Source organism: Portunus trituberculatus, chromosome 19 (genome assembly GCF_017591435.1).
Source record: "Portunus trituberculatus isolate SZX2019 chromosome 19, ASM1759143v1, whole genome shotgun sequence".
In the NCBI taxonomy this organism is placed as follows: domain Eukaryota; kingdom Metazoa; phylum Arthropoda; class Malacostraca; order Decapoda; family Portunidae; genus Portunus; species Portunus trituberculatus.
This window is the reverse complement of record NC_059273.1, coordinates 3,170,001-3,197,500: the sequence shown is the minus strand read 5'-3', so window position 1 is coordinate 3,197,500 and position 27,500 is coordinate 3,170,001. Positions and strand designations below refer to the sequence as shown.

General features: G+C 39.9%; 1 protein-coding gene across 1 annotated transcript in view; it reads right to left on the bottom strand.

Moving 5' to 3' along the window:
- The window catches only part of LOC123505997, a 120,051-nt gene that overhangs the window by 29,139 nt on the left and 63,412 nt on the right, over positions 1–27,500 (bottom strand). The window contains exons 11-19 of the mRNA XM_045257805.1: positions 27,456–27,500; positions 26,234–26,402; positions 19,565–19,732; positions 16,784–16,876; positions 15,637–15,804; positions 13,078–13,176; positions 10,727–10,915; positions 9,038–9,248; positions 8,263–8,470 (exon numbers count right to left, since the gene is read on the bottom strand). The exon at positions 27,456–27,500 is cut by the window's right edge and continues 118 nt beyond it. Of these exons, the coding sequence (XP_045113740.1) occupies positions 8,263–8,470; positions 9,038–9,248; positions 10,727–10,915; positions 13,078–13,176; positions 15,637–15,804; positions 16,784–16,876; positions 19,565–19,732; positions 26,234–26,402; positions 27,456–27,500 (1,350 nt within the window). The remainder of the gene's footprint in view (positions 1–8,262; positions 8,471–9,037; positions 9,249–10,726; positions 10,916–13,077; positions 13,177–15,636; positions 15,805–16,783; positions 16,877–19,564; positions 19,733–26,233; positions 26,403–27,455) is intronic.

Here is a 27,500-nt window from a genome sequence, read left to right as displayed (position 1 = left end):
ATTCCTAGGCCTAAAAACTTCCTCCATTTCGTCACCTTTTTTTCTGGAAATGCTGGAAAAAATATTAGGTTTCCGGAAAAAAGAATGAATTTTGTAATGGTGCCCGCGATGGTGCTTCCACTTCCCAATTAGTCCCGTTGGTTTTATTATTATGATGTGTATTTCTCTCTCTCTCTCTCTCTCTCTCTCTCTCTCTCTCTCTCTCTCTCTCTCTCTCTCTCTCTCTCTCTCTCTCTCTCTCTCTCTCTCTCGGTCTGCGAATTTCATCCCCTCAATTCTATAACTCACTCAATTTGACTCTCTCTCTCTCTCTCTCTCTCTCTCTCTCTCTCTCTCTCTCTCTCTCTCTCTCTCTCTCTCTCTCTCATCGTTCAATTCCAATAATACAATTTACTTTCATTCATTCATTCATTTTCATTCAATATTTTACTCATCCACTATATTATCTTTAATTCTTCCTTATTCACCGTCATTCACTTTCTCTCTTTCCTTTTTATCATTCATCACTATTCGCTCATATTCACTCACTCACACACACTCTCTCTCTCACACTCACTCACTCACTCCAAACAAACATGACACACATCCACCATTTTGGCCTTCCTCATAATATTTACTCTCTCTCTCTCTCTCTCTCTCTCTCAGGTAAACACAAAGCCACACCTGTCCTTTCTTTGTAATTTCACCTGTTTATTCAGTCACTCATTCACTCATTCACGTTCTATAGTCACTCACCAGATGACTGACAGTGACTTTTTCTACTCGCTCCGTTTAGAAAAAAAAGTAAAAAAAAAAAATAACAAACGTCTTATTTTGACTCAACTTGACTCATTAACCCAAAGACACAGTACAAGTTAAGTCGCTTATGGACTGACTGACTCATCTCACACTCATACTGACTCAATCTCCCCGCAAAAAAGTGTAAAAAAAAAAAAGAAACACCTTCCTTGACACAATTTTGACTCACGGACGCAAAAATAAGATGAAAAAACAAAAAAAAAAACAAATAGTCACTCATCTCTGACTCACACTCACAGACTCACACACTCATGCCCCGACTTACGCTCCCCCTCACCAGGCCTCAGTGACTCAGGGGCGACGTTAGAGTCACCCAAACTTGGTATAAACTTAGGGGAGCCTCTGTAGAAAAATAACTTATTCATTTCCCTACTTGGTGAGATTACAGAGGAGGAGGAGGAGGAGGAGGAGGAGGAGGAGGAGGAGGAGGAGGAGGAGGAGGAGGAGGAGGCACGGGTTTAGAGGGAAATGAAGAAAAAAGAGGAAAGGGAATAAAAAAAAAAAAAAAGGGTAATACGATTCAAAAGATTGTGTGTGAGAGAGAGAGAGAGAGAGAGAGAGAGAGAGAGAGAGAGAGAGAGAGAGAGAGAGAGAGAGAGAGAGAGAGAGAGAGAGAGAGAGAGAGAAAGAAAAAAAAAAATGAAAAAATAAAGATAGAAAGAGAGAAAGATAAGAAAAGAGAGAAAAAAAAAACAAATAAAAGTGATAAGAACAGGTAGCGGAGATAGGAAATAACGATAAGGAATATATGAGAATGAGGAGATGGGAGATGATAAGAGAGAGAGAGAGAGAGAGAGAGAGAGAGAGAGAGAGAGAGAGAGAGAGAGAGAGAGAGAGAGAGAGAGAGAGAGAGAGAGAGAGAGAGAGAGTTTTATAGATATGTAAAATAGAATATATATACTATACTTTTTAGCGGTTGTGTGACGAGGGAAAGGCGGCGAGGACTGGTGAAGGTGGGAGAGGGAGAGGGAGAGGGAGAGGGAGAGGGAGAGGGAGAGGGAAAGGGGGAGTTGGGGAAAGAATAAGGAAGAGGAAGGAAAGGAAGAATAGTGAATGAATTAAAGATGAGGTAAGAATCATGTACACAAAATTGTAAAAGAAATGCAGAGTTTGTGTACGTGTACGTGTGTGTGTGTGTGTGTGTGTGTGTGTGTGTGTGTGTGTGTGTGTGTGTGTGTGTGTGTGTGTGTGTGTGTGTGTGTATGGAGACAAAGGGATGAATGTAAAAGTCAACAAAAGAAAAAAAATAAGGAGAGAACTTCACGCAAAGGATAACCCGTGTTTTGCTGTTCTTTCTTTCACACAAACCAGTTATACTCTTTAACAATCGTCAACAAGAATAACTAACCTTTCGTCTGTGAATTAGGTAGCGACAACGTCATTTTGGTAACAGTATCGACTTTCAAAACTCCTATTTATTGCAGAGTACCGCTTTTCAAAACACTAATTTATTGCAGAGTTTCGCCATTCAAGACTCCTATTTATCGCAGAGTACCGCCATTCAAGACTATTTATCAGAGTACCGCCATTCAAGACTATTTATCGCAGAGTACCGCCTTTCAAGAATATTTATCACAGAGTACCGCCATTCAAGACTATTTATCGCAGAGTACCGCCATTCAAGACTATTTATCGCAGAGTACCGCCATTCAAGACTATTTATCGCAGAGTACCGCCATTCAAGACTATTTATCGCAGAGTACCGCCATTCAAGACTATTTATCGCAGAGTACCGCCTTTTAAAACTCCTATTTATTGTAGAGTATCGATTTTCATTTTTGTTAATTTACTGCAGAGTATCACATTATAAAACACTAACTTACTGCAGAATACCGTGTTTCAAAACTATTTTAGAAGTAACATTTGTCAAACAACACTTTTTATTGCAGGTATAATCTTTGAAAACACACATTTAAGTATTAGGAATTTCGTCTTTCAAAACACTAATTCAAAAGTTATTTCTACGCTTTTTAAATTCCTCACTTTATATGACAAGCACTGCATTTCAGAACACAGATTTATTATTAGGAATATTGCCTTTCAAAACTCCGACTTCTTGTAGTATCGCCTTTCACAACACTGATTCATTGGAGGACATCACCTTTCAAAGCATCTACTTAATACAATCACCATGCAAAACACTAATTCATTGGGGCGTATTACCATTCAACACACTCACTCATTGTAGCATCACCATTCAACACACTCATTGTAGCATCACCATTCAACACACTCATTGTAGCATCACCATTCAACACACCCATTCATTGTAGCATCACCATTCAACACACCCATTCATTGTAGCATCACCATTCAACACACCCATTCATTGTAGCATCACCATTCAACACACCCATTTATTGTAGCATCACCATTCAACACATCCATTTATTGTAACACCACCATTTAAACCACTAATTCACTGGGCTACAATTTTTCCTGAGATTTGTGTATGATTAGACCCTATAATTGACATTAGGAAAGGTCTATGGAGGGCTGAACATTAATGGCTACAGTCTTCACTACTCTACTCCCCCACATGAGTTTCTGAAGCAGTATAGAATCACCAAATAGCAAGCAGAATCAACTTGGAAATGCGTCGTAGTACTGAAGAGGATTAATAGAGTCACCTTTTGAAACACACACTAACTTCGAGACAACAATACGAGGCTGAGAGGAAACATTATCAGTCACAGGGATAACACTCCATTTGTCCCTAAATTATTTGCAAAGGCACACCTCCCTTGATCGCTAAACAAGATCAGAGTCACGCACGGGTAACTTGTGTGCCCCGGGGTGATTTAGGTAGTTAAAGAGGCGAGGGCGAACCAGGTGACTCTTTCAGACACGTCCCTGCTGCTGGAGATGAAAGACTAGGGTTCTCTATCACTATAGGCTGGTGAAGGGGGTTGGAATTCACGTATTTTTATTTCAATTTTTTTTCTTGATTTTTCTATTATTTTTTTTTCTAGGTTACGTAAAAGAAAGCAAGGATGTTGATTTTAAGTTTCCATTTTGTTTTTCAGAAGGTAATTAACCCTTTCAGTACTGGGACGCATTTTTACCTTGAGTTTGGGTATAAGTAGACGATCTTATTTGCATTAGGAAAGGTCTATGGGGGTCAGAAGATTAATGGACAAAGTCTTTACAATTGTAATCCCAACATACGTTTCTGACGCAGTATGAAATTGCTAAATAGTAAGAAGAATGAATGAGAAAACACGTCCTGGTACTGAAGGGATTCAAGTAGGTGGAAATCAAAGCGTATTTTTAAACATATTTTTTTTTTTGTCTTAAGAGTCAAATAAAGAAAGAAAAAAACTATATTATCTTGTTAAACCATCAGTAATTTGTAGATTTTTTTCATAAGTTTTCTCTTCTTTCCTTCACTGAGTATACATTATCCTTGCTAAATCATCAATGAAGAGGTGTTTATTTTCATTACTATCTTTTTCTTTCCCTCGTACACCATCACTGTCACACTGTTACTAGATACGCGGAAATACCCATGAAAACCTTAATGATTTCCACTTAAGCATGTTAAAGAAATCGACATAATATACAGTGAATTAAAGCTATTTATCTACTATCAATCATTACAACATATTTCCTCCTTCTTATGGTTTTCCTTCGAGTCTCATTATGGTTTTCCTTCGAGTCAGTTTCACGAGTTTGATCTTCCCGTCCCTCATGTAAAGTGTTTTGATGGTGGTCTCTCAATACATCGCGTTCTTGCAGTGCGTAGTTCCCTAAAACCCCCTTGAAACCTTAAAAAAAATCCTAAAACACTCTTGAAACCTTAAAACACCCTTAAAATACCCTTGAAGCCTTTAAAACACACTTGAAACCTTTAAAACACCCTTAAGCACCCTTAAAACACCCTAAAACCCCTTTGAAACCTTTAAAAACCTTAATCTATTTGTCATCATTATTCCTGTTTCTCTTTAATCTTCATTGTTTTTTCTTAATGTGATTTGTTTTGCTAGTTTCTCGTGTTAGTATTATCTTCATTACTCCTCACCTCTTTTCGTCATCATTATTATTCGTGTTTTTCGCATATTATTCTTTTCATCATCTTTCATCATCTCCTCACCATCATTCCTCTTCATCTGCAGCATAATTATCATTCGTGTCTCTCTCTCTCATATAATTACTATCTTCATCATCTTTCGTCTATTTTCATCACCATTACCATTCTTCACCTCTTTTCACTATCATCTCCTTTCCTTATCACCACAATCTTCGTCTCTCGTCTTTCGCTCACTCAACATTATCATCATCAGCTGTCTTTCTAAACCCATCACCATCATCATCAACCAACTCATGATAACACAAGTTGCCTTTATCTCTCACCCGTCTATTCCATGTCAATCAATCGTGAAGTACTAATAACATCACCACTAGTTTATATATCTACTCACTCACATCGATGTACATTTTCTCTATCGTATTTCTCGTAAGTAATCACGAAAACACACCATAAATTCCATCTATTTTACATGCAGTCTACTCTCAATCACTCCAGGATCACTCAACGTTGATTATATTTTACTCTAGTTTACATACACACCTTCAAATTTTCGCATATCCTCGCTTTTGTTTTTCAGTAATCATGCTAATTCACCAAAAGTTGCTAAAAGGAAGGGCCATCACAACAAGAAACCTAAACACTACTACTGGAACTTAACCTAATTTAATCTAACCAAGTCAATTCCCAGCACTAAAATCTTAACACAGAATCCTTTTAACCATTTCAGTACCAGGATGCATTTCCATATTAATTCTGGTTACTATTTGGTAATTTTATACAGCTTCAGTAACTTATGTGGGGATTAAAATAGTGAAGACTCTGGCCATTATTCTTTTCACTTTCATAGACTCTTCCTAAGGTAAATAAAATCGTTTAATCTTACCCAAAAACCAGGATAAAAATGCGTCCCAGTACTGAAGGGCTTAAGCAGACGCCGTAAATCCCAGCCTTATTACAGCTGATTACGCCCCGTGAAGTGAGGAGGCAGGGAAGCATCACCACTAAAGCTAAGTAATAGAGTAATCACCAGACAATGTTAGCATGAGTAGTGAGAGCCCGGTAATTGAAGCGTTGTTTTACTGCGCGATGGTCGGAAATCATTTTACGCGAGTTACCCCATAAACTCTTTGAGAGAAAATGGTGTTTCATTAAGAGAAAACGTGTTATTTTGTGATTAACTTCATTAAATTTGTGATGACGCTGTGGTGGATGGTAGGGATAGTTGGGTTGGTAGGTGGATGGCACGGTGAGTTTAGGTGGAGTGATGGATGAATAACTGCGCTTTGGTGAGTTAGTGGGAGGAGATGGGTAGATGGATGGGCGGGTGGGCCTGTAGGTAGTGTGTGGTGGATGAGTGGATAAAAACACACACACACACACACACACACACACACACACACACACACACACACACACACACACACACGGGTGGTTGGATGACTGAATGTGTGGGTGAACTGGTGTGTGGATGGCTGAGTGGGTGAGTAGGTAGATGAGTGAGAGAGTGAATAAGATACTCGCTCTCGTTTGACACCCCCTCACTCTCCTTGCACTCTCTCCCAGCCTCATCTCTCACAACAACTGGGAGAATCATAAAACACTCAAAAGGCAATCTAAGTAAACAAAAAACACGGTAGTCAAGGTTTCCTGGATACAAACGCGCTTCCTTACTCTCCCAGCTTCTCCCCTCACTCTCACTCACAACCACTGAAGGACACAAACCAAAAATGCTCACAAAAAGGCAAAAACTAATAAATAGGACATGTTGCACGGTTGTTTAGCTCAAGGCGGGCTCACACTCTTCCCTCCTTCCCACCAGCACCGACCCGCAATGGCCGCCATGATGAGGTCACCAGCTGAGGAGACCCGCCAAAATACGTAACTCGATTAATTTCAAAATTGACACCTCGAAAAAATGGAGCTAGAAGGGAATGCTTTATATATTCAGACTTGCCATGTACTTTAACTAATGCCGGGAGTATGAAAAAATTTGAAACCTCAGTAATAATGAAAAGAATTTAAGACTTATCTAAAAAAATATTGGAACACAAAAATGGAAAGAAAATATTATAAAGTCCACAAATCTGTTTCATCACAACCAGAAAATACTTTTAAAATATCTGAACAATTTTATAAAACTATTTAAAGGTATCTAGTAAGTGAAATGAAAGAAATGAAAAATATAACCTCGTCACTTATTTTTATTTTTAACGGGCCTAAAAAGTTTTGTAAGACCATAATGTTTAACTCACCAGGCAAGAAAAACGCTAAGAAAAGCATGAAGGATTTTTTGAGGCAATAAAATCGTAACCAGGAATTGAAATAAAAATCTTGTACTGGGCAGTATAAGAAAATAACCGGAAAAAACACCACTGATTTATACACACACACCACCTCACACCCGACACCTCTCCCTTCACGCACACACGGAAAACACTTAAACCATCACTAAACATTCTCACAAACCTTGACATCTTACTTAAAAGTTAAAGAAATAAGTTTAGCTTAGGTTAAAGAAAAAAAGAAATAATATCCGTGTCGGGCCAGTCCATTATGGCGGCGGGGGAGACCTGAGCTGAAAACCAAGATGGCAGCGACTCCTCCTTCTCCTCCCTTATTATTTTGAGTTATTTTGATGGTTATTCACTTATTTTCGCGTGATTTCTGGTGTGTGTGTGTGTGTGTGTACTTATCCGTCTCAGTCTTCTCACATCCACCTACTCCTCTCAGGCTCTTCCATATCCGTCACTCCACTCAGCCTCCTCCTGTGTGTGTGTGTGTGTGTGTTTAAGGACGTAAACCTAACATAATCTAAACGATGGAGCCATGATCGATAAGGACATAAAACCTAACCTAACTTAGCTAACCTATCAGACATCTGCACTGTACTTACAAGGCATGCCACGCTGTAAACGCTAAGCAGACTGCTGTAATAAGCCGTATAGACGCAATCGGTACCACTGTATTGTCTTGGAAACAGTAATTTTGCCGTTCGAATATTCCCAGCTAGTGACATTCCACCCACTCACCGCCACACCCACATGAACACTTATGACTGTTTGTGGCGGGCTGTGTTTCCCGCCAGGCAGCCATGACGTGACGGGATAATTCTTGCCAGATACATACAAATTATTAATTACTGGCTGTGTTTCCCGCCAGGCAGCCATGACGTGACGGGATAATTCTTGCCAGATACATACAAATTATTAATTACTGGTAAGAAAACGTTGGCAAAAAAGGCTCTAATAGTAGTAGTAGTAGTAGTAGTAGTAGTAGTAATAGAAGTAGTAGTAAAGGTAGCACCGTTAGTAGTAGTAGTTCTAAAGTAAAGATTAAAGAGTAGAAATGAAAAATGAACACACACACACACACACACACTCTCTCTCTCTCTCTCTCTCTCTCTTACACCCCTCCCTCTCCCTCTCTCTACTCACAGCTGGCGGTTGATGAGGTTGTTCCATGTCGCCTTCAGGTCAATGGTGGGGGCGCGGATGACCAGTGTCCTCTTGTTGGCGCGGCCCGAGGAGGAGTTGGAGGTGGTGGAGCCACGGCGGCGTCGCGAGCCGGCGGGAGAGGAGAGGTACCCTGCTTCGGAGCCCGGCACTTTCACTCCTATGTCCACTATGAGGCGGAACTCTGTGGCTGTGAGAGGGGAGAGGGAAGGGAGAGTGAGAGGGGTAGAGAGTAAAGCAATGGATAAAAAAGTGTAATTAATGTTGATTTTTTTAATGAAAGGGTGGACAAAGTAATTATGTGTTATTTTTGTTTCTTTGTTGTTATTGTTGTGGTGGTAGTAGTGGTGGTGGTGGTGGTGGTAACAGGTGGAGAGGCACGCAGTCGTTGAAGTCTTTGTTTTGTTTTCTGTAAGTGGCGTGTCGAGTGATATGAAGTGTCTGCAAGAGGGAGGTACATAATCACACACACACACACACACACACACACACACACACACACACACACACACACACACACACACACACACACAAACAACAACAACAACAACAATTACTACCTTACAAACCTGCTTCCCTAATCACCATCAATCTGTGTGTCTCGTACATTATTCTGATAACCCCTACTACCACCACCACCACCACAACAACCACCACCACCATTATACCACTACCACCTAACACCACCATCACTACTACCACCACCACCATCATTAATACCACCACCACTACCACCAACACCACCACCACCACCCACCTTTCTTCTTCACATTGAAAATCGCCTGGCACACGGAGGCGAGGGGCACGGGGTCCTCCATGACGAAGATAACACGGTCCCTGTTGATCTTGGTGAAGAGAAGCAGGTCAGTGAAGAGCATCGCCCAGTACTGCTTCAGGTGGCGCCCCTCAAACTTGTAGAGCTCTCCGCCAAACACCCACTGCCTCTTGCCATCGTTGAGGCGGAAAGGCTGCGAGGGAGTGAGTGAGTGAGTGAGTGAGTAAACAACAAACAACATTCGTAAAGGAGTAAATACGAATAATAATGCAAATAAAAACTAAAAAACTAAAAAGATTACGTTGAAAAATAAGAGACGAATGAATACAAGAAGAAAAGTAAAAACAGACAATATTACCAGAGAGAGAGAGAGAGAGAGAGAGAGAATGATCAAAATTACTTATCGGGTGTTAGACATGAAAAATAAGGAATAACGGCAAGAACGAAGAAGAGGGGAGTGAGAGGGGAGTGGGAGGGGAGTGGGAGGGAGGGAGAGGAGGGAGAAGATGCAGAGTAAGTGGTATAGGTGGCTGCCGCTTAAGGGGTTGTTCAGAGGCTGTGAAAAATAATGGAAGCACTTCTTTGGTGAAGGATAATGGGTGAGAGAGAGAGAGAGAGAGAGAGAGAGAGAGAGAGAGAGAGAGAGAGAGAGAGAGAGAGAGAGAGAGAGGACTGTAAGGAGACAGGATTATTATGTATGAACCAAAAAATTGAGAAAAGTAGAAAAGGAAAGAAAAAAAAACATATACAAACTAGAAAGGAATGATAAATATCCCGCGAAATCTCTCTCTCTCTCTCTCTCTCGACACGGAGCTCAATGCATAATTTTTCTATCTTATTTTTTTTTCACTATCTCAAAATAGATACATAGTTAGGAGTGAGCTCATTCTCTCTCTCTCTCTCTCTCTCTCTCTCTCTCTCTCTCTCTGGAAGATAAGCTACAATTGTCGGTAAAATTCAGAAACACAATTATCAAGGCCAGAAAAAATTATGAACGTGTTAATTGCACTGCACTGAGAGAGAGAGAGAGAGAGAGAGAGAGAGAGAGAGAGAGAGAGAGAGAGAGAGAGAGAGAGAGAGAGAGAGAGAGAGAGAGAGAGAGAGAGAGAGAGTGAGAGTGAGAGTGTGAGTGTGTGTGTGTGTGTGTGTGTCTTGATAATCAGTGACAGACAAACTACTATACATTTCAGCGGTGGACAAACGGTGTTTTTTGCAGATAGACGTAGTAGTGGTTAGGAATGGTTTGGGTGTGGTGTGGGGGAACCACACTTTCATTGGAATGCGTCAACATGACTCGTCGGCTTTGTGTTATTTTTCACGAGTAAACTCCTCACATAACACATATAGCACTGTGGTATGTTAACCATAAATTACAAATGGATGTTCAAGGTAGTGTGTTGAAATATCATACTCATCCAACGATTCGTTTAGGAGATATCTGCAAAAAACACCGCTTGTCCACCGCTGAAATGTATAGTAGTACTCTCTCTCTCTCTCTCTCTCTCTCTCTCTCTCTCTCTACTTTTCTCCCTTTCTGCTCTTAAAACTGTCTTTCTCTCTCTTTCACTTTCTTTTTTTTTTTAATTTCTTTTTCCTACTCGTCTCTCTCTCTCTCTCTCTCTCTCTCTCTCTCTCTCTCTCTCTCTCTCTCTCTCTCTCTCCACCAAATACCTGCGTAAACTTGGTGAACACGAGCCTCTGTTCAATGTCCGCCACAGAGATGAGTGGGGGGCGAAGGAGGGGGGCGGGCCTAGCTTTGGTAGTGGGTGGTGGTGTTTGAAGAGCGGTCGGGGGCGGCATGTGGGCGGGGGGTGACGGCTCCATGATGTTCTGCTGGCTGGTGACGCCCCGGTAGCATGTCTGTTGGGAGAGTGAGGGAGAGAGTGAGAGGGAGAGTGAGAGGGAGAGTGAAGTTGGCTCGTGTAGATTAGCCGTCAATTTTTGTCTTTTATTTATCTATTTATTCTATTCTATTTTTTTATATGAGAGAGAGAGAGAGAGAGAGAGAGAGAGAGAGAGAGAGAGAGAGAGAGAGAGAGAGAGGTTACGACACAGGCACAGAGAGAATGCATACATAAATACATACTAATGCACACTGCAGGGAATGAAACAAATAAAACGCTGCTGTGAACTTGCAATAAAACGTTGCAATGAAAGCTTAAAAGAAATGAGAGAGAAAAAAAAACTATTATAGAGAAGTGAATTATAACTACATCGTATTCCTAAGTTATCTCTAAGCATCTCAATATTCTTTCTCGTTAATTTGAAAAAAAAAAAGCTATAGATTTGGAATGTTTTTTTTTTTTTTTTTTGGTGAATTCACGCAGAAAATACAAATGATAAAGGCACATGGATGAATATTAATGTTACTATACAAAATTCCAAATGAACGAATAAAAATGAATACAGAAAGTTAAAAAAAAAAAAAAAAGGACGCAGTAGGGGACGAAAATATTTGCACGAAAGAAAAAAAAAGAAAGGAAACGAAATAAATAAAATAGAAAACGTATTTGAATTTTACACAGTGCCATGTTAGACGGAGAAAAAAATATGGGTAATGTGCTGTAAAGAAGGAAAAAATGGGTAATGTGCTGTAAATAAAGGGAAAAAATGGGTAATGTGCTGTAAATGAAGGAAAAAAATGGGTAATGTGCTGTAAATGAAAAAAATGGGTAATGTGCTGTAAATGAAGGAAAAAAATGGGTAATGTGCTGTAAAGGAGAAAAAAATGGGTAATGTGCTGTAAATAAAGGAAAAAAATGGGTAATGTGCTGTAAATAAAGGGAAAAAAATGGGTAATGTGCTGTAAAGGAGAAAAAAATGGGTAATGTGCTGTAAATAAAGGAGGAAAAAATGGGTAATGTGCTGTAAATAAAGGAAAAAAAATGGGTAATGTGCTGTAAATAAAGGAAAAAAATGGGTAATGTGCTGTAAATAAAGGAAAAAATGGGTAATGTGCTGTAAATAAAGGAGGAAAAAATGGGTAATGTGCTGTAAATGAAGGAAAAAAATGGGTAATGTGCTGTAAATGAAGGAAAAAAATGGGTAATGTGCTGTAAATAAAGGAGGAAAAAATGGGTAATGTGCTGTAAAGGAGAAAAAAATGGGTAATGTGCTGTAAATAAAGGAAAAAATGGGCAATGTGCTGTAAATAAAGGGAAAAAATGGGTAATGTGCTGTAAATAAAGGAAAAAAATGGGTAATGTGCTGTAAATGAAGGAAAAAAATGGGTAATGTGCTGTAAATGAAAAAAATGGGTAATGTGCTGTAAATAAAGGAGGAAAAAATGGGTAATGTGCTGTAAAGGAGAAAAAAATGGATAATGTGCTGTAAATAAATAAAGGTTGATATATATTGCTGATGAAAACTATACTACCAATACTATTACTACTACAACTACTACAATAAAACCAAAACAACAAAATTTATTAATATTACTACTGCTGCTGAATCAACAGTAACAACAGCTGCTACTGCTACTACTACTACTACTACTACTACTACTACTACTACTACTACTATACTACTACTACTACTACTACAATATACTACTAATACTACTAACTAAGATAGTAATAAAACTACTACTAGAACTACATCAACCATTTCTGCTACTACTACTACTGGTACTATTACTACTGCTACTTCTGCTACTACTACTACTGGTACTATTACTACTGCTACTAGTAAGAAAGATCATAAAACTACTACTAGAACTACATCAACAACCATTTCTGCTTCTACTACTACTACTACTACTACTACTACTACTGATGATGATAATAATAAAACTACTACTAAAACAACATCAACAACCATTTCTGCTACTATTACTACTACTGGTACTACTATTATTATTATTACTACTGCTACTACTACTACTACTACTGGTACTACTACTATTATTATTACCACTACTACTGCAATACTACTATTAATAAAATACCAAGACGAGGCAATAGAAAGCTGGATTAAAATGTAGGTGAGTGAGTGAAGGTGAGGAGCAAAGGTTACGTGGTCACCTTAAGGCGGTCAAGCACAGCGTCCAGGTGAGCGTTGTCGGGGTGACCTGCTGACGTAGTGTACACCTGCGTCAGGAGGCCCAGGATCTCACGCAGGTGCTGTGGGAGAGGCGCCGGGGGTGAGATATGTGTCATTTTAACCATTTCAGTACTGGGACACATTTTTACCTTAAGATTTCTGTATGACTAGACCATTTTATTGACATTAGGAAGGGTCTATGGAGGTCAGAAGATTAATGAGCACACTTTTCAGTATTTCAATCCCAACATGAGTTTCTGAAGCTGTATAAAATCACCAAATAGTAAGCAGAATGAATATGGAAACGCGTCATGGTACTGAAAGGGTTAAGTCATCATTGTAAACACACCCTATAAATTTTGGCTTAATTCTACACCCTGGCAACTAAACGACCTAAATTAATGAACTCTGCTCCGAGACAGGCTTTAAACTATATTGCATGATGGGAGAGAATAAGGTGAGATGGTGGGTTAGTGTATGGGACTGTATGGGTGTGTATTGCAGTGATAGTTTGAGTATTTGGGTGTCTTTATAGGTGTTTCGATCAGAGAGAGAGAGAGAGAGAGAGAGAGAGAGAGAGAGAGAGAGAGAGAGAGAGAGAGAGAGGGTGGGATGAATATATACAAGTGGTGTTGTGATTTGATGTAGTAGTAGTAGTAGTAGTAGTAGTAGTAGTAGTAGTAGTAGTAGTAGTAGTAGTAGTAATAGCGTCGTAGTAGTAGTAGTAGCGGTGGTGGCAGTAGTAGTGGTGGTGGTGGTGGTGATAATTGTATAAAGAGATTTTATTATTTAGATATAAAGAAAAAATCATCAAAATAAAATCGAGAAACGAAAATCACATCATTTCAATACTCCCCACATGATCATCTCCAAATTTATACCACGTGACACAATAATTCCCAAAACCACCAATGATGCGATGCCAAAACGAATAACAAATAAAACCTGACCAAATCACAAAGACAAACTGAAAGAAAACAATAAATTAGACAGAAAAATGGGGACTTACCACTCACAGCGCCTCGTCACAGTGTCCGCGGGATAACTAAGGTTACAAGTAATCGGAGAGTCAAGAGTAGGCGGAGCTTTGTAGGGAGAGGGAGGGAGAGAGGAGGAAGAGATGCAGGGACGCCACTTTTCCAGATAACAATAATGAAACTCACTAACTCGTCACGTTTTCTTCTTTAAGGTGGGAAGAATGCATGAGTGGGTTTAAGAGTCAAGAAGTAGGCAGAGCTTTATAGGGAGAGGAAGGGAGGGAGGGAAGAGGAAGAGATGCAGGGACGCCACTTTAACAATAATGAAGGTCGCTAACTCGTCATGTTATCGTCTCTTTAGATGGAAGGATGCGTGGGTAAGTTGTGCTGCGTGGTGTTGGTTTGAGAACATACGTGACATTATAAGGAAGACTGAAGAGACAGGAAGATAATAGCTTGGGATAGGTTTGAGGCAACACACACACACACATAGTCACATACACACATTTTTCGAAACCTGCTTCATGGCTCAGAGTCGAGTAAGAGATCTTAATGATACAAGAATGATAATGAACAGAAACCTTTTACATATACAGAGACATCGGCTGTCCTCGTCTAATATCGCAATTGTTCACCACTTTTGGGAGGATCATGCGCTGAGCCGTGGCTGAGCACGTGACGGCCAGCCAGGCACCGAACAAGTGCTTTACTGCTTCAGAGCATCTACTGAAACATCCTACAAAATGGCAGCGCTCATGCTTACCAACCATTTCATTGACGAGTTACAGAGGGACCAACTGTTCCGTTAGTAAAGAATACGATGGTATTGACAAACTTGATGTAAAATTTAGATAATATAAAATAGAATGGTTTATATCAAGAGTTATCAATCATTCTCTCCTTCAGAACTACGTGAGTTGTAAAACTATTCACCTGAACGTCTAGTAATCAGACATCGAACACTATGTTAATTTAATGACTGACACTAAAGGCTCGTATTCTCACTTCTCTGATTCATCTTCACTACTTCAAGAGGGTTTATCTTATAGTTACACGAATTTTTAAGGTGTTTCTACGGTTTTAGAGGCAGAGTGACAAGCTTTGTACATTATTAACAGAAGAGACACTCGGCATTCTTGAAAACCCCGCTAGCCATCTCTGTGGACCTTAGAAGATAGTCGTGGTGGGGGAGCAAAGTGCATCTAAATACGCACCTAACTCGATATGCAATGGTGTATTATTAGATCAGCAATATAAGTACCCCTGGAAATCTATGAACCGTTGGGGGCTCGCGAGACCCTGCTTTCTCTCTCTCTCTCTCTCTGAAACACTTCTACAACATCCCTCATTACTTTCAAAAGCTTCTAGTTCAAGTCATAAGGTTTGTAAGCCTCTTTCTATAATTCTAGCGACATTAACAAGATTTCTAAATGATTAACAGAAAGAACACTCGTGAGAACCAGACAAATCATCTACGTGGGCCTTCGAGAGAGCATAACGTTTCAGAATTCTCTCTCTCTCTCTCTCTCTCTCTCTCTCTCTCTCTCTCTCTCTCTCTCTCACCTCGGCGGGTTTGTGAATGAAGGCGGTGATGTCTGGCTTCTTCCTCGGCACAGGCGGCTCATGCAGAAACTCGTTGAAGTCTTGTTCCTGCAGCTTGAGGGCCAGCACCTGGTCAGCCTCGGGAAGACCGGCCAGGTACTGTGTGTATTGCTGCACCAACTCCTCCACCTGCGGGTAGCGATAGTGGTGGTGGTGGTGGTGGGTAGTAGTATTTGTAATGGTTGTGGTTGTAGTAGTAGTAGTAGTTGTTGTAGTGGTTGTAGTTGTAGTATATAGTAGTAGTTGTTGTTATTGTTGTAGTACTTGTTGATGTTTAGTAGAAGTAGTAGTAGTAGTAGTAGTAGTAGTAGTAAGTAGTAGTAGTAGTAGTAGTAGTAGTTAGTATGTCAAATATCACTCGGTCAATTAGTATGTGTAGATGTAAAGAATCCAATCAGTCAGTCAGTCAGTCAGTTACCTAATCAGTCAGTCAATCAGTCAAAACATAATAATCCTAATATCCACTCAATTCAGGATTCAGATGATGTTATTCAGTATATTCAGTTACATACGCCTTTAATATTCAGACTTCCAATGTTACAATGAAGAATAATTAAAAGCGCCCACCCCAGGCAGTTTAATTAATGAAGTGCCTAATTAACTGAGGGATGGAGGGGAAAAATAGTTACCCTTAACACCTGAAAGTATGCTAGAGAAAACGGTACTTTTCATGATAAAATATAGTAAAACAATAACTACTGCTGGTTTTAATAAACTTTGATGATATATGAAGAAAACTGTGCTCTAAATATCACACTAATAAAAAAAAAAATAATAATCTAGACATATTTAGTAACTATTGAAAAATAAGAAAAAATTAAGAGAAAACGGTACTTTTAATGGCAGGCTAACTTAAAAATAACGATCTGAAATTATTGACCTTACCACAATCACCAATTTCTCTTAACGCACATAACATTATCACTAACAAACAACAAATTAACCTTTAAAAGACAAAAATAACTAAACCAATAAAAAATGTGATAAACTGCCTTTATTTTTATCACTGGGGGACAAAAAATATATGAAAATGTTGTAGCCTGTTAATTAATCATCCAGAGAGAGAGAGAGAGAGAGAGAGAGAGAGAGAGAGAGAGAGAGTACTAACCAGCTGATAATACGCCATCCCCACACGGTCCCCTATTGTGTCGTCAGTGTTCCCCATGAGGCGGTCCACCAGGGTCTCCGACAGGTCCATCAGCTGTGGAAGAGAGGGGGTCAGAATGATACGGAAAAAAAACAACAACAATAACAACAACTATTGCTTCTATATACTGGTAAATTATTATCTAGTTATTCATTTTTTTTTTCATACTACGTACTATTATTACTACTTTTACTATTACTACTACTACTACTATTACTATCCAATACAAGTCAATTTCTATATCTGATTCTTCGCAACACCCATCACTAATACTACCACTATCGCTACCACCATTACCACCACCACCACGACCACCACCACCACCACCACCACCTCAACAATAATGGTCACCTGCCCCTCATTACCATAACATAATTGCGTTATCTCGTGCAGGCAAATTACTCCCCACTACGTGATTTCCAGGTGTATGTGGGTCATCTCCCCTCACTTCCCTTATCCCCTCACCTCCCTTCTTCCCCTCACCTTTTACTCTCCCCTTCCTCTCACCTCCTTTCATGCCTCTTTCTACGTATGTGTTTTCTCTGTCTTCTTCCCCTCACCTGCCCTCACTCCTCTTTCCCCTCTTCTCTCTTTTTACTCTTCCTCTCCCAATTTTCTCCTTTTTATCCTTCATTTCTTCCTCCCATTCCCTCTTCCTTTCCCTCACTTTATTCCTCTCTCTTCAGTCTTCTTCTCCCCTCCTATCTCTCCCCTCTTTTCCCGATTTCTCTCCATTCTTTCCCTCTCTCAGTAACTTCCCTCATTTTTTTTCCTCTCAATTCCTTTTCTCTCCCCTCACCTGCTCCCGCCGATAAAGGAGAAACACACCTGGTTCCCCTTGTTGTTTCCCCTTTGTTGGTATAATGTTACCTCAAAATACGGTTTCAAATTGACTTCTCGTTTCCCCTCTTACACCTTCCCTTGTTTTACCAGCTTATATTTCCCCTCGGCAGCCATGCTCTCTCCTCCCCTCACTCCCCTTTCCCCTCACTTGGTCAATATGCCTAAAACAGAATCCATTTACTTCCACCTTCCATTTCTCGTCTTATTTCCTCTCTTTCCCCTCTTTCTTCGTTATTAAGTTTCTTCCTTTTCGATTTTTTTGTTTTTTCTTTGTTTTTTTCCTCGAGTTTTGATCTAAATATGGTGCTTATAATCTCCTCCCCCTTCCCCTCTCTCTCTCTCTCTCTCTCTCTCCCATCATCCCCTCTCTCTCTCTCTCCCCTCTTCTTCTCTGTAATCTGCAGAATTCTCTATTGATGATAGGGAAAAATGTGAGTTATTTTTTATGCCTATTTTTATCTAATGTCCTTTGTGTCTCTTATATCTTCTTCCTTTGTTGCTTTTTTCCCCCTTTTTCCCTTCTTCAATCTCGTTTTCTTTATTGTAATCCTATTTTTTTTCCCTGGGAATTTTCATGCCTTCTCCTTTGTGGTTTTTCATTACTGATTTTTTCGATTTTTTCGTTTTTTTTCCATCTCTTTTAACTTTAATAACTATCATCTCCTCCTTCTTCTTCTTCTTCTTCTTCTTCTTCTTCTTCTTCTTCTTCTTCTCTTCCTCTTTCTTTATTCATTGTCTGTCCTATATTCATTTTCATTCCTCTCTCCTCCTTCTCTTCTCCCATCTTTTTTCTTTTCTTCCTCCCATTCCTTCTTCCTTTCCTTCACCTTCTCCTCACTTTATTCCTCTCTCTTTAGTCTTCTTTTCCCTTCTATCTCTCCCCTCTTCTTCTTCTCTTTATTCCTCGTCTGTCCTACACTCATTTTCATTTCTTTTTCCTCCTCCTTCTCCTCCTCCTCCTTCCCTCTTCTTTTTTTTATTCCTTTCTTCTCACCTCTTCTTTTTTCTTTTCTTCATTCTCCCTTCGTTCTTTTCTCGTCACCTCTTTTCTTCCCTCCTAAATTTCCTCCTTCCTTTTTCTCTCTCGTATTGAAACATGAGCTCATAAACATTCAATTTTTTTTTTTTACCTTGTTAGTTGTACTTTTCCATTTTTTCCCCTCTTTTTCCCTCCCTCCCCAATAATTTACGGAAACTACCTGCCCTTCATCATCCCGCCGCTCCTCTTTCCCCTCATTTCAAATATTCGATTTATTTGATGACCTCTTAACCCTCTCATTTTCCCCTCTCCATCTCCGTCTTCTGAAATCACTATCATCTTTTCTTCTTTCCCTTCACTTTTTTCGTCTTGTTTTTTTTTTTTTATAATTTATTAGTTAGCATTTTTTTTTTTAGTTTTCTTATATAAATCTTGTATCTCCATCTTCTAGAATTATTACTATCTTATGAATTAGTATGTTTCTTTCTTTATATGATTATCTTTTTTCATTTTGTTTTTTTTTAATTTTTCCTCGCCTAATATTCTTCAATGCATAACTAACTTCTTCAACCAGTCAGTTAACCCTTTCTTTGATTTCAAAACATAACACACGTGGCATTCCCTTTTATAAAACACGTCTAACTACATATTTCTATCTTCTATCGCCACCTGTTTATTTGTTTACTTACTATATCACCTGTCATGCCATGCTGATAAACCTCTAACCATTTCCTTTCCACCTTACCTCACCTCTCCCATGCTGACCCAATCCATCACCTTCTTCCCTGACCCTTCCATACTAACCATCCCTTTGTACACAGTCACCCAATACACCCTCCCCTTTCCCTCATTTTTACCTCCTCTATACACCCTCTTGTTTTCCCTCCCCACTCAGTCTGGCCTTCATTAAACTTCATTACCTGGTCCATGTTGTTGAAGAGCTGCTGGTGTTGCGTGGTGGTGATCAAGTCCCCGCGGAAGGTAAGGGGAATCAGATAGCGTTCCACTCCGAAGCGACACGTGTTACTAAAAGCTTGTTCGCTGTTGATGACGGAGAACACAAGCGTCTGGCGGTCCTCAGCGGCGTTCTGCTGGACGTGAGGAGCAGAAGGATGGGTAAGAGTGAAGGTTTAGAAAGGGTGACAAGGATGAGAGGTGCGTGTATTAAAGTCAAGGGAAGTTAAGTGAAGGTGAGAGGCAGAAGAATGGGTAGAAGGTTTAGAAAGGGAGACAAGGATGAGAGGTGCGTGCATTAAGGTCAGAAAGAAAGGTTATGCAGGTGGTAGAAGATTGACATGAAGAACAATAAGTGGATAAGATAAAGGCAGATGAAGATGAAAGTATACAAAAGATGACGATAAAGATAACAGAAGGAGATACGTGTTAGAAGATGAAGAAAAGGGAAGTTATGAAAGCTGATAGCAAATTGAGTGAGGGAGGGAAAATAAATGGGTGAAAGGAAGGTAGGGAAAGAGTAAGGGTGATGAAAGGACGTGCAAAAGATGTAGATAAAGTCACCAAGGTAAGAAAAAAGAAAAAGAAAATGGAGTTTGCATGTTATGAGGGGCGTGAGAGAGACAAAGTGGAAGAGAGAAAGTGGAGATGATAAACAGTAAACACGTGGAGGAAAAATAGGAGAGAAAAGTGTGCAATAAACGAGGGGGACAGGTAAAGGAAGAGAAAAATAAGAGAAAAGAAAAAAAGAGGAAGAAATAAGAATAAAATATCAAAGGAAGAGGAAACGACATCAAAAAGAAGAATTATACGAAAAAATACGAAAAAAAAGAATATGCGTGTGAAGAAAAAAGTAAAGAAAGGAAAAATATGTGAGAAAATGTGAGGGAAAAACAAAAGGGAGAGAGAATAATTGTAGGAGGGAGAGGGAGGGAGGTAGGAAAAATATAAAAAGGTAAATAAATGAGAGAGAGAGAGAGAGAGAGAGAGAGAGAGAGAGAGAGAGAGAGAGAGAGAGAGAGAGAGAGAGAGAGAGAGAGAGAGAGAGAGAGAGAAGAAGGAAGGGATGTACAGGGAAAAAGAGAGAGAGAAGTAGAAGAACAGAAAATGAAATAGTTAGAATTTTAGTAATATCAATGAATAAAAATCTGAAAATTAAGATGAAATAAAAGAAAATCACTCCTAATTGCTTGTTGGTATTTTTTCACCTTTAAATAGAATGTCCTCATACTGTTTAGATATTTTGGTTCCTAAATGTTTGTTCTTCCTGCTTTCCCTCGTCAGAATAAAGTGTTTTCCTCAAGTTCATATTTAATTACTCGCCTGTGCTTGTTCCCTCGTTAACAGTTTCATGTAGTCAAAATTTCCCTCCACTGATCTGATATTGCTGTCTCTTCTCTTCTTAACCCTTTGACAGCCGCTTGGTCCACCTATCCTTAACCCCTTCAGTACCATGACGCGTTTTCATGTTTATTCTGCTTTCTTTTTGGTGATCTTAAACAGCTTCAGAAACTTATGTGGGGATTTGAATAGTAAAGACTTTGGCCATTAATCTTCAGACCTCCATAGACCCTTCCTAATATTAATAAAATGGTCTAATCACACCAAAAAATCATGATAAAAACGCGTTCCTGTACTGAAAGGGTTAATTACCAATCGCTCTAAGACACTTTTACATTTTTCTTCAGCCACTGCCAGTCTTAAAACATCGAAAAAAAAAAAAAAATGTGGACTGTATATTTTTCCATCGATAACTTTCCTGTAGCTGCTTATAAAACCCTCACGTACTGTTTGTGTCCCCGGGAACTGTTACGCGCCACAGTGAAGGAGTTAATTGCTTGTTAGTGCTTCTACCCTTGTTAGAATAGAAGGCTTTCATAACACAAATATCTCAAGGTTGTTAGAATAAAGTGCTTTCATTCTGCTAATATTTTCATTCCTTTACCTGCCAGTTCTTCCTTGTTCCCTGTTACAATAGCGCTCACCTCTCCTGTTCTTCGCGCCTTTCTATGCATACGGAATTACGGGGAGGGGGAGAGAAGGGAAGGGAAAGAAGGAAGAGGAGATAAGGGGAAGGAAGAGAAGGGAAGGGGAGAGAAGGGGAGGGAAGAGAAGGGAGGAGAAAGGGAGAGGAGAAGAGGGGATGGGAGAGAAAAGAGAAGAGAGGGAGGGGGAGGGGAGGGTGAAGGGAATGGGAGGGGAAGGAAGAGAATGGGACAGGAGGGAATGGGAAGGAGGGATGGGAGGGAGGAAGGAGGGAGGAGAGGAAGGGGAGGAGAGGAAGGGAGGAAAGGGAGGAGAGGGGAGGAGAGGGGAGGGGAAGGGAAAGGAGGGGCGGGGTGTGAAAGGTCGAGTCAGAACTGAATTGGATTTTGGTTTTGGAAGGTCTGCGTTTCTTCTCTTTTATGGAAGCCCCGGTAACAAGTGGGGGTCTCTCTCTCTCTCTCTCTCTCTCTCTCTCTCTCTCTCTCTCTCTCTCTCTCTTCTCTTCCCAGTGTATATGCAAAATAGAACTAGCAGAGTTAAATGGGGAAGAGAGAGAGAGAGAGAGAGAGAGAGAGAGAGAGAGAGAGAGAGAGAGAGAGAGAGAGAGAGAGAGAGAGGAAAAAAATGCCTTTACGTGTGTGTGTGTGTGAGAGAGAGAGAGAGAGAGAGAGAGAGAGAGAGAGAGAGAGAGAGCGTGCGTGCGTGTGTGCGTGTGCGTTAAGGAGAATCACTACATGAACGTGGCCTGGATATAAACAAACCAAACGGTGGAGAAACAGCTGTACAAGACCACCACAACACCTTCACCACCTCATCGAACAAGACCACCACCATCACCACCTCATCTCTCGTAACCCATAAAGAACCACGAGACAGAGTATAATTGAGAACTTAACACAAAACAATAGGCAATATTATAAGAGACGCAAAACAATTAATGGGTAACGAACAATTAATAGGTACGCTTTTAATATCCATTGTATCTTGACTCCTGAGAGACTGCTACTGAGAGGGAGGGAAGAGAGGAGTGTGGTGGTAGGATTGAAGTAATGGTAGTCAGGAATAACAAGACAATTCACTTCAATGAAAACTGACATGATAAAGATGACTAATAAAAAGAGATAATAGGATAAAGAACAGATAAACAACGAAAGGAAGGATAATCTGATGCGGGAAATGACACGTAATAGAAAAAAAAAAAAACACATTCTTCAAGCAAAGTTTAGAATTAGAGAGAGAGAGAGAGAGAGAGAGAGAGAGAGAGAAACATGACTCATTTCTATTGTGACTTGAAAATCGGGAAGAAATGAAATACGTAAGAAGGAAGATAACAAGAATGAAGAGATGAAGATGGAAGTAAGAAGAGATGAATAAATGATGAAAGGAACAAACACACACGATCACTTCTAACTACATCTCACTCAACCTGTTTGGGAACCGGCACCTCAGTTGGCTTTTTTTTTTTTTTACCGCAGTTTTTATTTCTCTTGGCCAAGTTTCCCTCTTACATAAAAAAAAAGAAAACAGGAGGAGAGATCGGCCACCACTACTCCCATCTTCTACACAGCATCTCACTATGTCTATTACTCTTTACACCTTCAAAACTCCCTTCCTGCACCTTCAGTCTCACTCTCACTCCTCTCCAGCACCCACGGAACACTCACCTTCTCCCTGGATAGCCATAGCGACCCCAGAACTTGCAAATACACTAGTACTTGCAAAATATTGAGACAGACAATCACCATCCACGCCACGCTCGGGAAAGAGAAACTGAATGATTCCTGACTGCCCCGTTGATAAGACTGAATCGCTTAATATTTCGCTAATTGCGTTTCTCAGCTTTACTTGGGAGGACGTATGGGTGAAAATTAATAGCGGTGATTTAGTTGATAGGGAATGGAAAGTAAAATAGGAGTGATTGTTTGTATAAGGAGGAGGATAAGCAGATTTCTACCTACTGTTGTGTGGGAGGAGTGGGTTAAATATGACAGCGATGTTTGAAGGTATGACTGACTCACTACGTAAATAAAAGAGTGGAATAAATTTGTAGATGAATAAACGGTGAGCAGTAGTAAATATAGTACTTCTGTATAGATTATTGGTATCTTTTTATAAACTGAAGGAGAGAAAGAGAGAAAAACGAAAGGAAGAAAGAAAGAGATAGGAAAAGGAGGATAAGTCTCATATACCCCGCACCTCCACTGTAGTTTCCATTATCTAGATGAAGCTTAACAGGTTTTAATGGTGTTTTTACGATGGTAGTGACAAATGAACATGATTTTCACATTATCGACAGGTAAAACACTAGGCATCTCTGTGGCCTTGGGGAAACAGACGCGGTGAGAGAGCAAAGTGCATCTGATTACAAGCTTACGTGGAGTTCTCATGAGTCGTTTTCCCACTAATGAGACGGAGTGCATGGTAAACTATTCCGGTAATCTTGAAAACACCCCTTTGATGACTCGAATGGGTTGCACTAGAGCATGTTAGCAGAGGATGAGACGCCGGAATGTTTGGGAAAGCGGGTTTTGGGTTAGTGTGAGTGAAGTGCACCTACCATTGGCTGTTTTGATGATTTTGTATGTAATTATGTATGTTTTTTTTTTTTTTTGAGGTTATGCTGAGAAATGGAAATGAGAGAATGTTGTGTAAAAGATGAGTAATAAAGTGTGTGTGTGTGTGTGTGTGTGTGTGTGTGTGTGTGTGTGTGTGTGTGTGTGTGTGTGTGTGTGTGTGTCAGCAGGATAAACCAAAACACACAAAAAAACAAGTAAAAATTAATAGCCAGTGCTTTACCTACAAAAACAATGATAACTACGACAATAATATTACTTGATACTCTTAACTAAACACAATAAAACTAAAAAAAAAAAGAAAGGAACAAAAAACACAAACAAAAAAATACATCTTTGGCTGTGTATTTACAACATATACAAACGAAAACACAGATACACAAAGCACATGTACACCAAACTAATGAAATACAACGAAAAGAACAAAGTAAAGCAAGATACAACATAAAAAATAATAATAATAATAATAAATCTGATGTGTACAATATATACAAAAAAAAATACACATAGAAACTAAAAATATACTTATACAAAATACACTACAGACAGAAAACAGCCATACTTAGGAGGAGATAAGGGTGAAAATTAATAGCGATGATTTAGCTGATAGGAAAAGGAAAGTGAAATAGGAGTGATACATTTTGATACATTTTCTTCCTTAATACTACCAGGAATACTGCTACATAGGAATACATGGGAATATTTGAGTGTAGGACGAATACTGATAAATTACTGGCTCGTTACGGGAACAATTAACGCTAATTAGTGAAGGACAGGTGAGTCAAGACAAGGGTTACGATTAATCACACTAAACTACCTTAAGTCTCAGGTGCACAGGTGTTCGTTATGAGGGGCGTGAGGTGCGCTAATGATGACGATGATGAAGTAGGTAATTAAGTTTCTCTCTCTCTCTCTCTCTCTCTCTCTCTCTCTCTGCAACTCGCTATAATTTCCTGGCCTTGGAAATTATAAGAGTAAAAAATAGCTTCATTTCAAAGCCGAGAACGCAAACTGTAATCTTCTCCTTCTGTAATGACATGTATTCTTTCACCCAGTTATCCTTTTATTTTCACGCCGTTGAATATAAATGGCATAGAATCAACACTCAGCCTTGTAATTTACTCCTGCACAACTTCCAAGCGTCTATGATTAAGCTGGAGAGGTTAACTGGAGTATTCATTCCCTTTCACTCTTCCCAAACCTTTCACATGTCTACACTGGTATCATTCTCTTTTTTCTTTTTTGGTCACCATCATATTCCCCTCGTCAGATTCACCCTCTTGGCACACTAACGCATACCCGCCAACACTTCCGTCACACACCTGTCTCATATCTGCCCAGGACCCGTCTGTTACCTGCCACGTCAGTCCAAGCACCGGAACATACCTCAACACACTACCACACGAAGCAACACATCTCTTATCAAATAATCATGTGTTCTTAAACTGCAATGTTCTTGAATTAGGAGCAAAGGTTAGACGAGTAATTGGAGTTCTTATTAGTGTTTTCTGTTCTTTAAGGGTAAATAGTCCTTGTTTAATTATTAGTGAAAATACTCTTGAAAATTCCTGCTCTTTTCACTAGATCGTGTTAGAAGTATCCTAGCAAGATCAAGGATGACTGATTAGGTTCTTATGGTTGATATTTTTGTCTAATTCTCGTCAAAACTATCACTGATTAAGAAAACACCGTTGAGAACTACTGAATTCCACTAGTGTCTGCCAAAAGTATCCTAGATCAGACACAGAAAGATCGAGGACAACTAAATGGATTCTCATGGGACCTTTTTCTAAGACGGTAAATAATCCCTGCTCAGTTACCGTACTCATGAAAACACTTTAGAAACTCCACTGACTTCCACAAGATTCTGCTAAAAGTAACCTCAGATTGGACGGGGAAACGAGAAATATGGACCTTAAATCAGCCCAAACCCCAAAACCAACCAATCAGATAACAAAATCACCCGGGCAATTTCAGCCAATCAGAGGGCCGGCTTAAACTCCTCCAGCCAATCAGGACTCAGGACAGTGACGTAATGCTCTACAGATTACGTCATACACTAAGTCCTCGTCCTACCTCTGAAGTGAAGGAGATGTGACTGAGTTTCTTGCGAGGATGGCTATCGTTGTCGTTAATGGGGGGCGGAAGGAGAGCTGCGGAAGGGGTGTAACCGTTCACAAGTCCCCTAGGATGCTTGGACACTCCTCTGCGATACACTTCCAAAGGTAGGACGTCCCCGCACTCTCTGTAGGATAAAGGATGCGTGTCAAAGGAGGATTTCAGGTGTTTGGGTCAGATTTTGAGTGAGGTCTTGGAGTTCTGGCGTCAGTTTAGTGGAGTTTGGGGTGTGTTAGGGATGCTGTGTTAGTAGTAGTAGTAGTAGTAGTAGTAGTAGTTTATATTAATTTGTGTTGTGAGTGATTGTGGTCAATTAATTAACTATCACACACACACACACACACACACACACACACACACACACACACACACACACACACACACATATACTCTCACTTTATTTCCTCTCACACAAGTACACACACCATCACCTTACCTCCCCTCACATATCCTTATTCAATGTTCTCACACCCACACACATCCTGAATAAACACCATCCATCTGTCACACACCTACAAACACCCTCACTTTATTCCCTCCTCAGAAAAGGACACACACCCTCACACACCCTAAAACAAAATCCGTTTACCTGTCCATCTATCACACATCCTTAACCCTTTCAGTACCGTGTCGAGTTTTCATATTCATTCTGCTTACTATTTGGCGATTTCATTAAGCTTCAGAAACTTATGTGGGGGGATTGAAATAGTGGAAGACTGTGGCCATTAATCTTCTGACCTCCATAGAACCTTCCTAATGTAAATAAAATTGTCTTACATTCAAAATCGTAAAAAAAAAAAAAAAAAAAAAATGTGTCCCAGTACTGGAGGGGGGTTAATAAAACACTCTCTTAATCCTGTTCGAGGACTGGCAACTCAGTGGGCCTTTATCTGCATAGTTTTTGCTTCTCTTGGCCAGCTTTCCCCTCTTATATAAGATAAAATGCCCATCACACACATTCACCCTCAAACGGTTTCCTAGCGGGTGTGCTTTGAGATAGAAGGTACCCCAAAAATATCCCCTTTAGCCCATAAATTCCCGTGAAAAGCCCACATGGTATAAAAAAACCCCTTGATAAACAAAATCCATTATCCTATCAGTATAACACACCCTCAATAAACACCACATGCACCACCACATTATTCCCTCTCACCCTCACACTCCACCATCTCATCCTCACCTTATCATCTGCAGCACGTCATCTTCGCTGCTCTTCACCACGTTG